General features: G+C 40.1%; 1 protein-coding gene across 1 annotated transcript in view; it reads left to right on the top strand.

Annotated features, from left to right (window-relative positions):
* Nucleotides 1-13,416, top strand: part of LOC109934432 (WD repeat-containing protein on Y chromosome-like) — a 120,651-nt gene that overhangs the window by 42,710 nt on the left and 64,525 nt on the right. Inside the window, exons 4-6 of the mRNA XM_048597915.1 lie at nucleotides 1,919-2,002; nucleotides 8,902-8,964; nucleotides 11,661-11,891. Of these exons, the coding sequence (XP_048453872.1) occupies nucleotides 1,919-2,002; nucleotides 8,902-8,964; nucleotides 11,661-11,891 (378 nt within the window). The remainder of the gene's footprint in view (nucleotides 1-1,918; nucleotides 2,003-8,901; nucleotides 8,965-11,660; nucleotides 11,892-13,416) is intronic.

Here is a 13,416-nt window from a genome sequence, read left to right as displayed (position 1 = left end):
TCCTCTGATGCTGCCTGGCCTGCTAGGTTCATCCAGCTCTATACCTTGTTATCTCAGATTCTCCAGCATCGGCAGTTCCTACTATCTCCCAATTTGACCACAGAATTTTTTTCTGCTGGAACTATTTATTTGATTTTATGGCAGTTGCCACAAATTATTGTTGCACCTTTTGTTATTTCTTGTCTATCACACTAAGTTTTTCACTTTCAGATTTAATAAATTCACTTTTTGGGTCATTTAGACTGAAACAGAGTTTAGTTTTTCTGAAGAAGGGGCTAGGCCCGAAACGTCAGCTTTCCTGCTCCTATGATGCTGCTTGGCCTGCTGTGTTCATCCAGCTGTACACCTTGTTATCTTAGTTTTCGTGTGATGGATGATATGTATTCTGTAACTTTTCCATTGAGATGACTATTTTAAGTGTTTTAACTTGAATAAACGCTGTAAGATGTAAGACATGTGGGTATTGGAACCTTGAAGGCTGTTAGCTGCTACGGCAGAGAGGTCTGCTGACCCAACCGACTAACTAGTACCATGGTGGACTTCCTTAATTGGGAATAGATGGGGGGAAGGAGCAGATGTACCTGCAACATGGGAAATGGCAATGCTTGTTGCATCCATCACACTATCGCCATCTCCATGAAGCCAGGCATATCACCTTTTTGATCTGCAGCAAGGTAGACTGAAGATGGATGGGTCCATTAAGGTCGCTGTCCTTGTGACTCCAGGGTGCACTGGTGTCTCATGGTGCTGAAGCCTGGAGTCTTCATGGAGACCATTTAAGTTTCGATTAAAGCTGCAATCTGACTCAAGAGGGAATGGTTTATCCTGCCCCTCATTTTCTCTACCAAAACATCCAGAGAAGCCTGAGAAAGTTATAGGCAGCCTTTCTGCTCGTTCTTACTGTAAGAAGCAACATGTAACCGTTTGGAACATTGTAAAAGCAGTTTCAGCACAAGAATTTACTGCAGGGAATGCAGCTCTACTTTAAAAAGATTTTCATTCATCATTCAAGCACAATAGTCAAATGTTTAGAGATTGTGTAAGACAGTGTTTGGTTCCCTATTTCTGCAGGTTGTCTTTTAGGGCAACCTGGTCCTGCTAATCTAATGAGGCCTGGTTTTCAAATGGTCTTGTTTTTAGCTGTCCACAGGGTGCCTGCCTGACCCACAACCCATCACCCCAAATTATAATCAGGTCTTTGGGGAGTCTGAGCAATTAAAACACAGATTATGATTAGGAAAGGAGTTCATGGGAGCATAATTTTTTTTATACACTTGTAAGATGTTAGTGTCCAGATTCTTGGGTGTTGTTGGAGCTGCACCTATCCAGGCAAGTGGGGAGTATTCCACCACTCTCCTGACTTGTGCCTTGTAGATGGTGGAAGGGGTTTGGGAGTTAGGAGGTGAGTTACTCGCCACAGTATTCCTAACCTCTGACCTGCTCTTGTAGCCACTGTGTTTATGTGGCATGTCCAGCCAAGTTTCTGGTCAATGTTAACTCCCAAAATGTTGATAGTGGAGGATTCAGTGGTGGTAACACTGTTGAATATCATGGGGTAGTGGTTATGATCATTGCCTGGTACTTGTGTGGGGTGAATGTCACTTACCACTTGTCAGCCCAAGCCTGGATGTTGTCCAGATTGTTTTGCATATGATCGTGGACTGCTTCAGTATCTGAGGAGTCACAAATGGTGCTGAACATTGTGCAATCATCGGCGAACATCCCCAGTTCAGACCTTACAATAGAGGGAAGGTCATTGATGAAGCAGCTAAAGATGGTTGCGCCTGTACAGTATAATTTGCGCAGAATCAAATATAGAACAAAGTAAGCACATTCTGAGTGTCCACACTATAGATTACCTGAAAAAGAGGGCTTGATGTATGCAGAATGAATCTTTATTTACCTTTGTTGTTTTTAGGAGTTTGAAAATGCTGGAAGGAAATACTTGGACGTGGAGGCTTTCAAGAAAATAATGAAAAAGTGCCTGGGATTCCATGGAGTAGTAAGTGTTGAAAATTGGAGATCTGGGGTGGCAAGATATATGGATGATCTGCATGATCATGCTGTGATATTTGTAACATTAATATGGATATGATGTGGGTTATATAATACTGAAGAACTCAATGAACCATTGTTACATATGTACATTGCAATCATTGGACTTGCATTACTGCTAACAATTTGGATGTACTGCAAAAAGCCTGCCTCAACATGTCATGCTTCAAGAAAACAGAGCACAGTAAGATGGAGACTGACAGCTCCATCGTTAGGTGACATGCTATGATCCAGTGATGACATCATGAGCATGCCCCTTTAAAGTTATGTCACATACCTGCTGCAAGCCATAACACAACAGTTGACAAGACATGCATAATTCTAAAGGTTATTATTTTACTTCCTGATAAAGAGATGACAAAATTTCTGCTTGGGACAAATTCCAGTAATAGGAGAGGCACAGGAAATTCAGAAGTAAGGCCAAAACATAAAAATATAAGAACATTTGACTTATTAACGGGAATAGACCATTCAGGCCCTTCAGCCTGCTCCATCACTCAATAAAATTGTGGCTGATCTGATGCTCCACATTCTTGCCTATCCACAATAAACTTTCAACCTTTTACTTATCAAGAACCTATCTATCTTTGCCTTGAAAATAATGAATAACTTTTCTTCTACTACCTTTGAGGATGAGAATTCCAAAAATCTCAACCCTTATGGAGGGGAAAAAACGCACCTTCTTATTGCAGTCTTAAATTGGTGATCCCTAGTTTGATATTAAAATAAAAATAAAGTGCTGGAGAAACTCAACAAGTCTGGCAGCATCTGTGAACAGAGAAACATGAGGTTAATGTTTCAAGTCTGATATGATATCTTCAGAACTGAAAGGCTTTGAAAGGTGTATGCTGGAGACAGAGAGAGAGGAGAGGCAAGTGGAACTGATTGTAGGGCTGCTCAGAGCCAAAGACAAAGCAGTTGTTAATGGTGGCGAAGGGAAAATAGAGATGTAGAAAAGGTTCTAAAGGAAGATGTGAAAAGGAGAAAATTAATCCATTCTGCTAAGAGCAAAGTCACTAAGACATTGTGTGTGTGTTTGTTTGTGGTGGAGGTGAGAGGGAGGGCTAATAAAGAAGGGTCAGAGGATGTACGAAAATGGAGGATTCCAAGGTCATGCTCTGAATTTGTGGAATTCAGTATTGAGTCCTAGGAGATGTAAAGTGCCTGAGCAGAATCCAAGGCGATGTTTCTCCAGCTTGTGTTGTTGTAACAAAGTAATAGGCTCAGGACAGAAATAGTTGCCCGAGAGCAAGATGGTTTATTGAAATGATGAGCAAATGGATGGTTGGGGTCATTTCTGTGCACAAAGCAGACATGTTCCACATAATAGTGACCCAGTCTGCATTTGATCTCGCCAATGTATAAGACTCGACATTATGAGCAGCGAATACAGTACACTAGATTGAAAGAAGTACAAAGAACAAAGAACAAAGAAAATTACAGCACAGGAACAGGCCCTTCGGCCCTCCAAGCCTGCACCGATCCAGATCCTCTATCTAAACCTGTCACCTATTTTCCAAGGATCTGTATCCCTCTGCTCCCTGCCCATTCATGTATCTATCTAGCTACATCTTAAATGACGCTATCGTGCCTGCCTCCACCACTTCCGCTGGCAACGCGTTCCAGGCACCCACCAACCTCTGCGCAAAGAACTTTCCATGCATATCTCCCTTAAACTTTTCCCCTCTCACCTTGAAATCGTGACCCCTAGTAATTGAGTCCCCCACTCTGGGAAAAAGCTTCTTGCTATCCACTCTGTCTATACCTCATGATTTTGTAGACCTCAATTGGGTACCCCCTCAACCTCCGTCTTTCTAATGTAAATAATCCTAATCTACTCAACCTCTCTTCATAGCTAGCGCCCTCCATACCAGGCAACATCCCGGTGAACCTCCTCTGCACCCTCTCCAAAGCATCCACATCCTTTTGGTAATGTGGCGACCAGAACTGTACGCAGTATTCCAAATGTGGTCGAACCAAAGTCCTATACAACTGTAACATGAAAGTAGAAGTGAAATGCTGCCCACTTCTAGATTCTCCCACAAGAGGCAAAATCCTTTCTACGTACACCTGCTCAAGCACTCTGAGGCTCTTTTAGAGCAACGTTCTGAGTTTGCCTTTGATATGCAATTAGTATTAAACAATTTTAAAGATTATGTAGCATTAGCTTGTTAAGAACTTGGTTAAGCACAAGTTAAGGCCCTCTTGTGGCACAGTGGTAGTGACCCTATCCCTGAACCAGGAGCCTGATTTCAAGTCCCACCTGCTCCAAAAGTGTGTAATAACATCTCTGAACAGGTTGATTGGAAAGATAGGTTGATTGGAAAGATAGGTTAAATTAAAAGAAAGTTAAGACACAATTTGATACGGTAAGGGTTGCACTAATTTATTAGGATTTCTGCTACGACAAAAGATTAGTCGCAAATGGTTGGAAATGATTGCACAACTATGAAGTTGTGTGCAACATTGCATGGGCAGTTTATTGGTATACTTTTAAACACAACTTCTTTAGTGGGAGGACCGTAGTTCTCAGACTGAAAAATTGCAATTTCAAGAAAATCAAAGGAGTAACTTCAAGCTTCTTAAAGTGACAATATAGTGAGTTGACAATTCTTACAACATTTGGAAAATTGCAAAAGGTATTTAAATCTCAAGTGTAGGCCAAGAAAATCATAATAATGTAAACATTAACCTATACAGACTTCAGATGCTATATCCATTAATACATTAATTAGTTCTATTTGTTTAACTATTCAATCCTTTACAAACATAAAGCGTGTTATTAATGGTTGTTGCCCCTTAAAAATGTAACAGTGATTGTCAAAGGCAAACAATAAAAATGAACAAACCCGATAGTGGTTGTAAGCGAACTGCCTGAACTGCTGTCGTCTAAATGTCTGAAACACAATGGCAGTAATTTAATAAAGAATTGGTTAAATGTCAGTTTAGAGAGTATCATGTAAGGAATTTCCCTGTTATTGAGTTAGTGGATTATCTCACACAATCCTCAGCTGCTCACCTCATTATTGTAGGCACCATGCCCCTACAGCACCACACTCGCACTACTATGTGCTCACCAGTGACAGTAATACTCATTGCTGTCAGCACCTTCGAGGATTCATGCTACCGATGCCATATTTGATGCCCAACTGTATACCACGTCAATCATTGCCAGACATGTATAGTCCTTCACAGTATATGTAGTAGGAGGGAAACAACAAAGAAATGGTCCTGAGGGCACATTGGTGTCATGGGTGACACTTCATTGAGAATATAAACTCACATTCGTAAATGTACTTCCTCTTTATGACATTGTCTGTCTGATTAGTGGTTATTGTAACCGCAGTTAGAAGAACGAGGCTGTACAGGTGATCTGCCCTTAGTACTGTCCCATGTTGCAGAGAGTCCACTTTTATCTAATGTCCAGCATTGCATAACATGTTTTTATTGTGAGAGCATCACATGTTGGCAAACGTTCAGACAATTGTTAACATTTCTTGAACAAGAGGACAAATGAAGAAACAAGAAACAAAGTTGCATTTGCTTCTGGGAATAAATAGAGGCTACCTACCTTTCAAACAAGAACAAATCTGCAGTCAATGTATAATGTCTTCGCAAATCCTTATCAATTAGAAATAGATGGTAACTGAGTTCTGTCTGGCTTGTTTGACAATGATACAGACAATAGGTCAGCAGCACACCAATTACATTAAATTGAAACTCGTGAGTTAAAACTATAATGGCTTCATGCTAGTGATATCCAAGGAACATTTCACTTTCCCTGGTTGCCAGTAGCCCAATTCTTGTGTTCAGTTAACATCTGAACTATTGAATATTTATAAAAACAAAATAAGATCATATGGTGAAAGTAAAACAGAGCAATTAGTGGTTGCTGTCTTTTAGCCCATATTGTGTCCATATCTATAACACAGCAGTACCTAGACAATGGAAAATGTCTGTATTTTCTGTGCCAATTGTACACAACTTTTCTGATCACCTCATTACAATAATCATTCATAGATACAGCTATAGCTTTGGATTTGTGCAGTGCCTGTATAAGAGGAATTTAGCTGTAATTTAAATGAACACTTATAGTGTGATCATCCCAGCTGATCATACTGGAAGAGTCCAATCCCAACGTGGCTCGATAGATCACGAGTTTAACTTTTGTAGTTGTTTACCATGGTGTTTAGTTGCTGAACATATTCATGAGGCTATCTGTGTTCTATAACAAAAGCACACAAGTTTATCACACAAAGTAAAATGAAACTATACATACGTATTGCAGTTTCGAAAGATCTTAACATAAACAGCAAAACAAATTTCAGTTTTTTTCACAGTAATGTCATTTACAGGTAATCAGTACCAGTGAAGGGCCACTCTAATCTTGACTATTCAATTTCTTACTGAACTGATACTTGCAATTTTATGGCCTAGAGATGACTTTCCAGTTCTGAATTCTTGAATTCCTTGGATGACTCAGAGAAACTCTTTTCAGCTCCAATGGACTATGCCTCCTTTCAATTCTGACAGTTTGAAAATGTCTACAGAAACTCTCTCAGAGCTTGGGACTCTGAAACATCTTTAAGACTTCACAAAATAACTGCTCTTCCATTTGGCTGAAACTGTTCTTCTGGTCTGAACCTGATCCTCAGCTAAAAACCTTTTTAGGTTCCTGGTCTGTTTTCCACATATATAATAAAATTTCAACTTTTGTAAACAGTTAATCAATGAACTTAACAGCTATCCAGTTAGCACTTAAATTACATGCCTTCTTAGAAATGATCTCTTTGGTCCACTATTCCTTTCAGAATCTTTTTTAAAGAAAATGTTGCCTTCATGAAATTGAAATCAATCTTCAGATTTACCTCAACTTCAAAATCCAAATTCAGCTCAGTTAGTCTATGTTGGTAATTATAGTGTAATGGAATCTCCTCTCATATCATCTCCTCATCTTAAATGTTTACACATCTTTCTATTCACTTTGCTGTCATGTACTTACATAGTTTCCTTTTAATAAGTATCTAAAGTATTAGCCTGAACCATTTGCCTTAGTAGTGAGTTCTTCATTTTAACGGTGGAGAGAAAGACTCATTTCCATATTCGATTTATTGGCAATATGTTGTATTTGTAGGTCATAGTAATGGACTCTCCCACAAGTGGAAACATACTTTCCACATTTACCCCTTTCCAAATCTTCTCGTTTCAAAAGAAGAGAAAATACAGCCATGTTCAATATTTCCTAAAATTAGCTGTGAAAGGTTTTAGGTAAATGCACTTTTTAAAATTGCAGTATGGTGACTGAAATAGGATAAGGGTATGGGCATGAATGGGTTTTGGTGAGGATTCACAGTATTACCATCCCAATTCCTCCATCCTGGTTGCTCACTAGCCTTGCTGGGGTATGCTAACCTTCTGGGCCTCAATGGGACATGTCTTCATTTAGGCTTTGTGGCTTCTCTTCCTCTTGGGAGGGCGTTGGAAATTGCGGTGCCCTTTAAACTTGTGTTCACTCAGTATTCCATATTTGGTGTTTCCTATGTGGTATGCAACCTCATTTAAGTGTGTCACATTTGTAAATAGACTTTTGGCAGCATAAAAAAAGACATATGTGATCACACTACCTATTTTCAGTGTGCTTTCACAAATAAGAAATATTTGTTCTCCCATAGGATGGTAAACTAACCCTTTGATAAAGGCAGGCAAGGGGACAATAGTCATCCAATCTCATGAACAGTCCCATTGCCAAGGGCTGGAACTATATGGAGAATTGATTGACCCAGTATAAGCTAACAGCCCCTAGAAATATGATACAACAGTAAAGTGGTCGAGGTCAGAGGGGAGTTCTCATCAGGCAGTCCTCAGGGATTTTTTTTTCCCTCAGATAGAAGGTGAACCAGAAAAAGAGTAATACCCAAAGGAGAGTTTTCCAACACCTCAGCAAGAGAGCAGGATGCTGCTTCCGTAAATTTAACAAGACCAAACATTCCACAACAACAGCCTCTTTGTTCTCTGATAGCAGAGAACTATCCCCAGTTGTCATGGTTGTATATTTTCTTTATCTAATTAACTAATGTGTCATATCCAAACTGCTGCTTAACAAACTCAATAAACTATCAGAAAATTGCTGCAAATCATTGACTGCCTGTATTAGGTAACTGTAATCGCAAACTCCCCCCAAATCGCCAATGGCTGGCCGCTCCAGGAATATCCACTACTCCCTCCTGATGGCACTGTTGGGACAAGAGAGCTTCCCACCATTTCATTAGCTTCTCCAATGAGGGCAGAAGATCTGCTTCAAGCCAGTTAAAGGCTCAACGATCAGTAAATGGCTGTATGGCAATCTAGTAACTTTCAGGCAGACCTAACCCTGACTTTTGCCAAGGGTTATGGGGGTCTCACACAAAATTCAGCCAATACTGGCTGAGAGGTGCAGGTGTTACTAACTGATCCAGGGTTGACACGAGGCTTATACTGACATTGGAGAGTGAGTAAAGGAGAGCAGCAAGTCTGATTAAAATGGAGAGGACAAATATTGAAAGAAAGGTCACTGAAACCTAAGGTCTGCAGTCTGAAAATAAGCCAGTTAAGAAAGTAAGTTGATCGTAGTTATTTATTAACTAAAATATGAATATTTGGAGTAATCTACCAGAAAGGTTGGTGGAGATAAAGTGCTGGTAATGTTCAGAATGCAGCTGAATGGATCATTAGACCTGGCCTTCAGTCAACTAAAAAAGTTTTTCTTGTTCTTGGTGTTCCTTATACCTTATTATATTTTTCACACAGATGGAGTCAGTGCTGTTATGGTTTGTAGTTTAACTCATTCTGTTCTTTTCTTCATTCTAGCATGATCAAATCGGAGAACTCTTCAGAAAGATTGATTATTCTGCAAGTGGTCAGATTGATTGGGTGGGTATAATGCTGTGGCTGCTTACTTCTTCACATACTCACTGCTGTTTTGAAATATTGAGACAGATCCTGTACTGTGAAAAACTCAGTACTTCAGCCCCTCAGGGAATGAAGGCTTCACTAGATCAAACTAGATTAACGTAACAATCTTAAAGCTGTTTCCTGAATAACCATTTTAAAAGTCGAATGTAGGAAGAATAACAGTTAACTTGAATATGCTATTTCTCATCTGATGTAATTTTGAATGAGGGATAAATATTGACTTCAGGAACAAAAACAGAAGTTGTTGGAAAAGCTCAGCACGTCTGGCAGCATCTGTGCAGAAAAAATCAGAGTTAACGTTTCAGGTCCAGTGACCCTTCCTCAGAGGAACTGGACCCAAAACGTTAACTCTGATTTTTCTTCACAGATGCTGCCAGACCTGCTGAGCTTTTCCAGCAATTTCTGTTTATGTTCCCGATTTACAGCATCCACAGTTCTTTTGGTTTTTATAAATATTGACTTGCAAGTTTCCCTTCAAGCCACACATCATCCTGACTTGATGTAGGGGAAGTTGGGGGAGAAGGTTGTGGTGTAATGTACTCACTGGCTGGAGTCGTACTTGACACAAAGACAGATGGCTGCGCTTGTAATAGGTCAGTCACCTGGACGTCACTACAGGAGTTGCTAAGGTTTGTGTCCTGAGCCCAACCACCTTCAGCTGTTTCATCAATGACCTTCCCTCCATCATAAAGTCAGAAGTGAGGATGTTCGCTACTGATTGCGCAATGTGCAGCATCATCTATCACGCCTCTGATACTGAAGCAGTCCATGGCTAACAACAGCAAGACCTGGATAATACCCAGGCTTGGACTCATAAGTGGCAAGTAATATTCATGCCACACAACCGTGAGGCGATGACCATCTTCAATAAGAGACGATCCATCCATCAACCCTTGACATTTAATAATATCTCTATCACCAAATCCCCCACTGTCAATATCCTAAGGGTTACCATTGATCAGAAACTGAACTAACACTGCCAAATAAATGCTGTGGCTACACAAGCAGGTCAGAAACTAGGAATATTGCAGTGAGTAACTCACCGCCTGACTCCCAAAAACCTGTCCACCAACTACAAAACACAAGTCAGGAATGTGATGGAATATTCCCCACTTGCCTGGATGGGTGCAGCTCCAATAACACTCGAGAAGCTTGACACCATCCAGGACAGATCAGCCCATTTGATTGACACCACATCCACAAGTATCCAATCCCTCCATCGCCAATGCTCAGTAGCAGCATCATTGCCAAGATGCACTGCAGAAATTCACCTCCTTAGCATCTTCCAAACCCACGACCACTTCCATCTCGAAGGAAGAGAGCAGCAGATACATGCAAACACCACCACCTGCAAGTTCCACTCCAAGTCACTCAACATCCTGAGTTGGAAATATATCACCGTTCCTGCACTGTCACTGGGCCACAATCCTAGAATTCCCTCCCTAATGTCATGGTGGGTCTATCTACAGCACTGGACTGCCTCTTGAGAAAGGGAATTCCAAAGATTTTCAACACTCTGAATGAAAAAAAATGTTTCTTCCTCTCCATTTTAAATGGGCACCCCCTTACTGTTAGATAAATGTGCTTCTTTTTCATTCTTTCTGACATAATGGGCAAATTCACACTTTGTCATATTGTACTCCATTTGTCAGATCATGGCCCAATTACTTAATCTATCTATGTCTCTTTGATGGTTCCTTATGTCCTCTTCACAACTAATTTTCCTACCTATCTTTGTGAGTGCAGTATGGTGGCTTAGTGGTTAGCACTGCTGCAGTTTCCTCCCACAGTCCAAAGATGTGCAGGTTAGGTGGATTAGCCATGGGAAACAGAGCAAGGGGGTGGATCTGGATGGGACGCTGTTCAGAGGGTTGATATGGACTCGATAGGCTGAATGGCCTGCTTCCACACTGTGGGGACCCTATTCTATTCTATGATTCTAAATTTAGCTGCCATACCTTTAATCTCCTCATCCAACTCATTGATATACATTGTGAAAATCTGAGACTGTAGGATTGACCTCTGTGCCACACCACACTTGGAATTCTGCCAGCCTGAAAACCGTGTTGGCTGTGTTTGGTTATCTTGGACTTATCCAAGCGCCTTATTATAATGTCTTTAATAGTGGCTTCTAGCATTTTTCCGATGACAGATGTTAACTTGTCTATAGTTTCCAGATTTCTGCCTCCCTCACCTTCCCCACCCCTTTTTGCATAAAGAAGTTATGTTAGGTATTTTCCAATCAAAGGAACCTTCCCTGAATTCAATGGCATTTGGAAAATTAAAACCAAAGCATCACCTATTTCATTAGCAACTTTATTTAAGACTCTAGTAGTGCCCCTCAATTTTTGCAGAAATTGTTGCCCATCCAAAGTCCATTATTAATGTTGACCAGATTATCAGCCTGTAAGTGCTTCCAATACTCCCAATAGAAGGTGGTAGGAGTGAAAAAGACTCCTGGTCAGCTATTCTGCAGAAAACAATGTCAAACCACTGCAACATTTTGTCTATAAAAGTGGACCAATCAAATCGAGTCTATGTCCAACCTCTGGAATTGAGGATTGAGGTGGGGGGTCATGCAGAAGACCATCATTAAATAGTCTGTGTCCTTCAGTGGTTCCTTTCTCCTGTTAAAGTCATTATTTCTTTGACAGGATGAATTCTGTACCTACATGCAACTGAAGTATAAGGAGATTGAAGAATCCGACTCACGATCAAAACATATCTCATTTGCCCTTCCTGCGACAATCAGAGAGTTTTCTCATTCAGAGCAGATCCTGTGTATTTGCTACACTTCTGATGATACCTTCATCATGATGCGAGAGGATGGAAATATTTCCTTCTGGTCAGCTGAACTAAAGCTGAAACGAAGCAGGACACTCTTTGTACGTATGTTTTTAATAACAAACCAGAACAAGTAGATTTTCCCAATTGTGAAGCTCATGCCAATAGATTTCCAATAAAATCATTTGGTCAATGTGCCATCAGCAGAATTGTAAACGTATTCACATGATTGCTAGGACATACGGCATTTCGATCTGGTTTTGGTTCAGTTATATCCTATATTGCCTCAACTGTGTCATGGAGGTAATGCACTGTAATGGTTGTACAAATCAACTTATACCTGCAGTTTACATTTTGGGTACTTTTCAAATATCATTATGTGTTTTTCAGCACATATTCTAGCATATCTCAACTGTATAGAACTAAATATGATGATGGGATTATTTTGTTGCTCAGAATTAATCCCGGTTTGATTCACACTCCCCTGGAGTAAAAAAAAATTAGATTGTTTAAGGGTTTGAAAGGTTTAATTTCAAGGAGTGCTTTAAGGACCACTCTCTGTCTTCAAGGTGGGAAAAGCATTTACTAAACAAAGAGAAGGAAATTGAGCCTTATTAGAGCCTTATTACAGTGGGAATAGTCCAGAAGAAATGGTTAAGATGTGGATTTCATGTCTTAAAGCTGCAGACAGCAGCATTCATTCAGGAAAATGAAATGGGAATAATTTATTAAGGGCACAATCCATGGGATTCATCCAGTGAACAGCGAAAAATACAGGAATCCTCTATCTTTACTATAATAAGGCAGGAATCCTGCATTTTGGTTGTTAAATCATTGTATTTCCACAAAGAAAAGAAGATTCCACATCCCTAAATGGAACAAGTTGAGGAAGGACTTTCAGAGATGGCCAAAATGGACATCCCTTCTGAAATTTCCTCTCTAGTTCTCAGGCATGGCTACTGTACCTAAACCTAATGGGTTTATTCAAATTTGTGTAGACTGTACAGATCAACAAGATGGTGGTGAGAGAAATTCAACATATGCTTACAGCTGATGAGAATTTAGCTAAGTTATCCAATAGCAAAGTTTTCATGAAACTCGAGACAAACAGTGGATTCTGGCAGGTGCCATTGAACAAGCCATTGAGATTATGTACCCATTTGTGACTCCATTTGAGCAATTTAGGATCATCATAATTTTTAATTTTTCAACAGACAAAATCCAATATTTTAAAAGGTTCTTCACTTAGTCACATGCCACATGAATGACATATTAATTCAGGGGGAAACAGCTGAGCAATATGATCAGAGTGCATGTTGCCCTAACGCACATACAAGTGGCAGGGCTCACTCTTATCAACATGTGGGAATTCTCCATAGAATCTACTTGCTTTTTGGGAGACATTGTCAACAATGATGTTATAATGACAGACCTGCAGAAGACTAAAGCCTTGAAGAAATTTCCTATTTCAAAGTCAGTTCATGACCTCAACAGATTTTTTAAGGATAGTAAACCAGTTGATGAAATGCTAGAGATAGTAGGAACTGCAGATGCTGGAGAATCCGAGACAACAAGGTGCAGGGCTGGATGAACACAGCAGGCCAAGCAGCATCATAGGAGCAGAGA

The sequence above is a fragment of the Rhincodon typus genome, chromosome 6 (genome assembly GCF_021869965.1).
Source record: "Rhincodon typus isolate 14 chromosome 6, sRhiTyp1.1, whole genome shotgun sequence".
Taxonomy (NCBI): Eukaryota; Metazoa; Chordata; class Chondrichthyes; order Orectolobiformes; family Rhincodontidae; genus Rhincodon; species Rhincodon typus.
The sequence above is the reverse complement of the archived record's forward strand: the minus strand, read 5'-3'. Positions and strand labels throughout refer to the sequence as shown.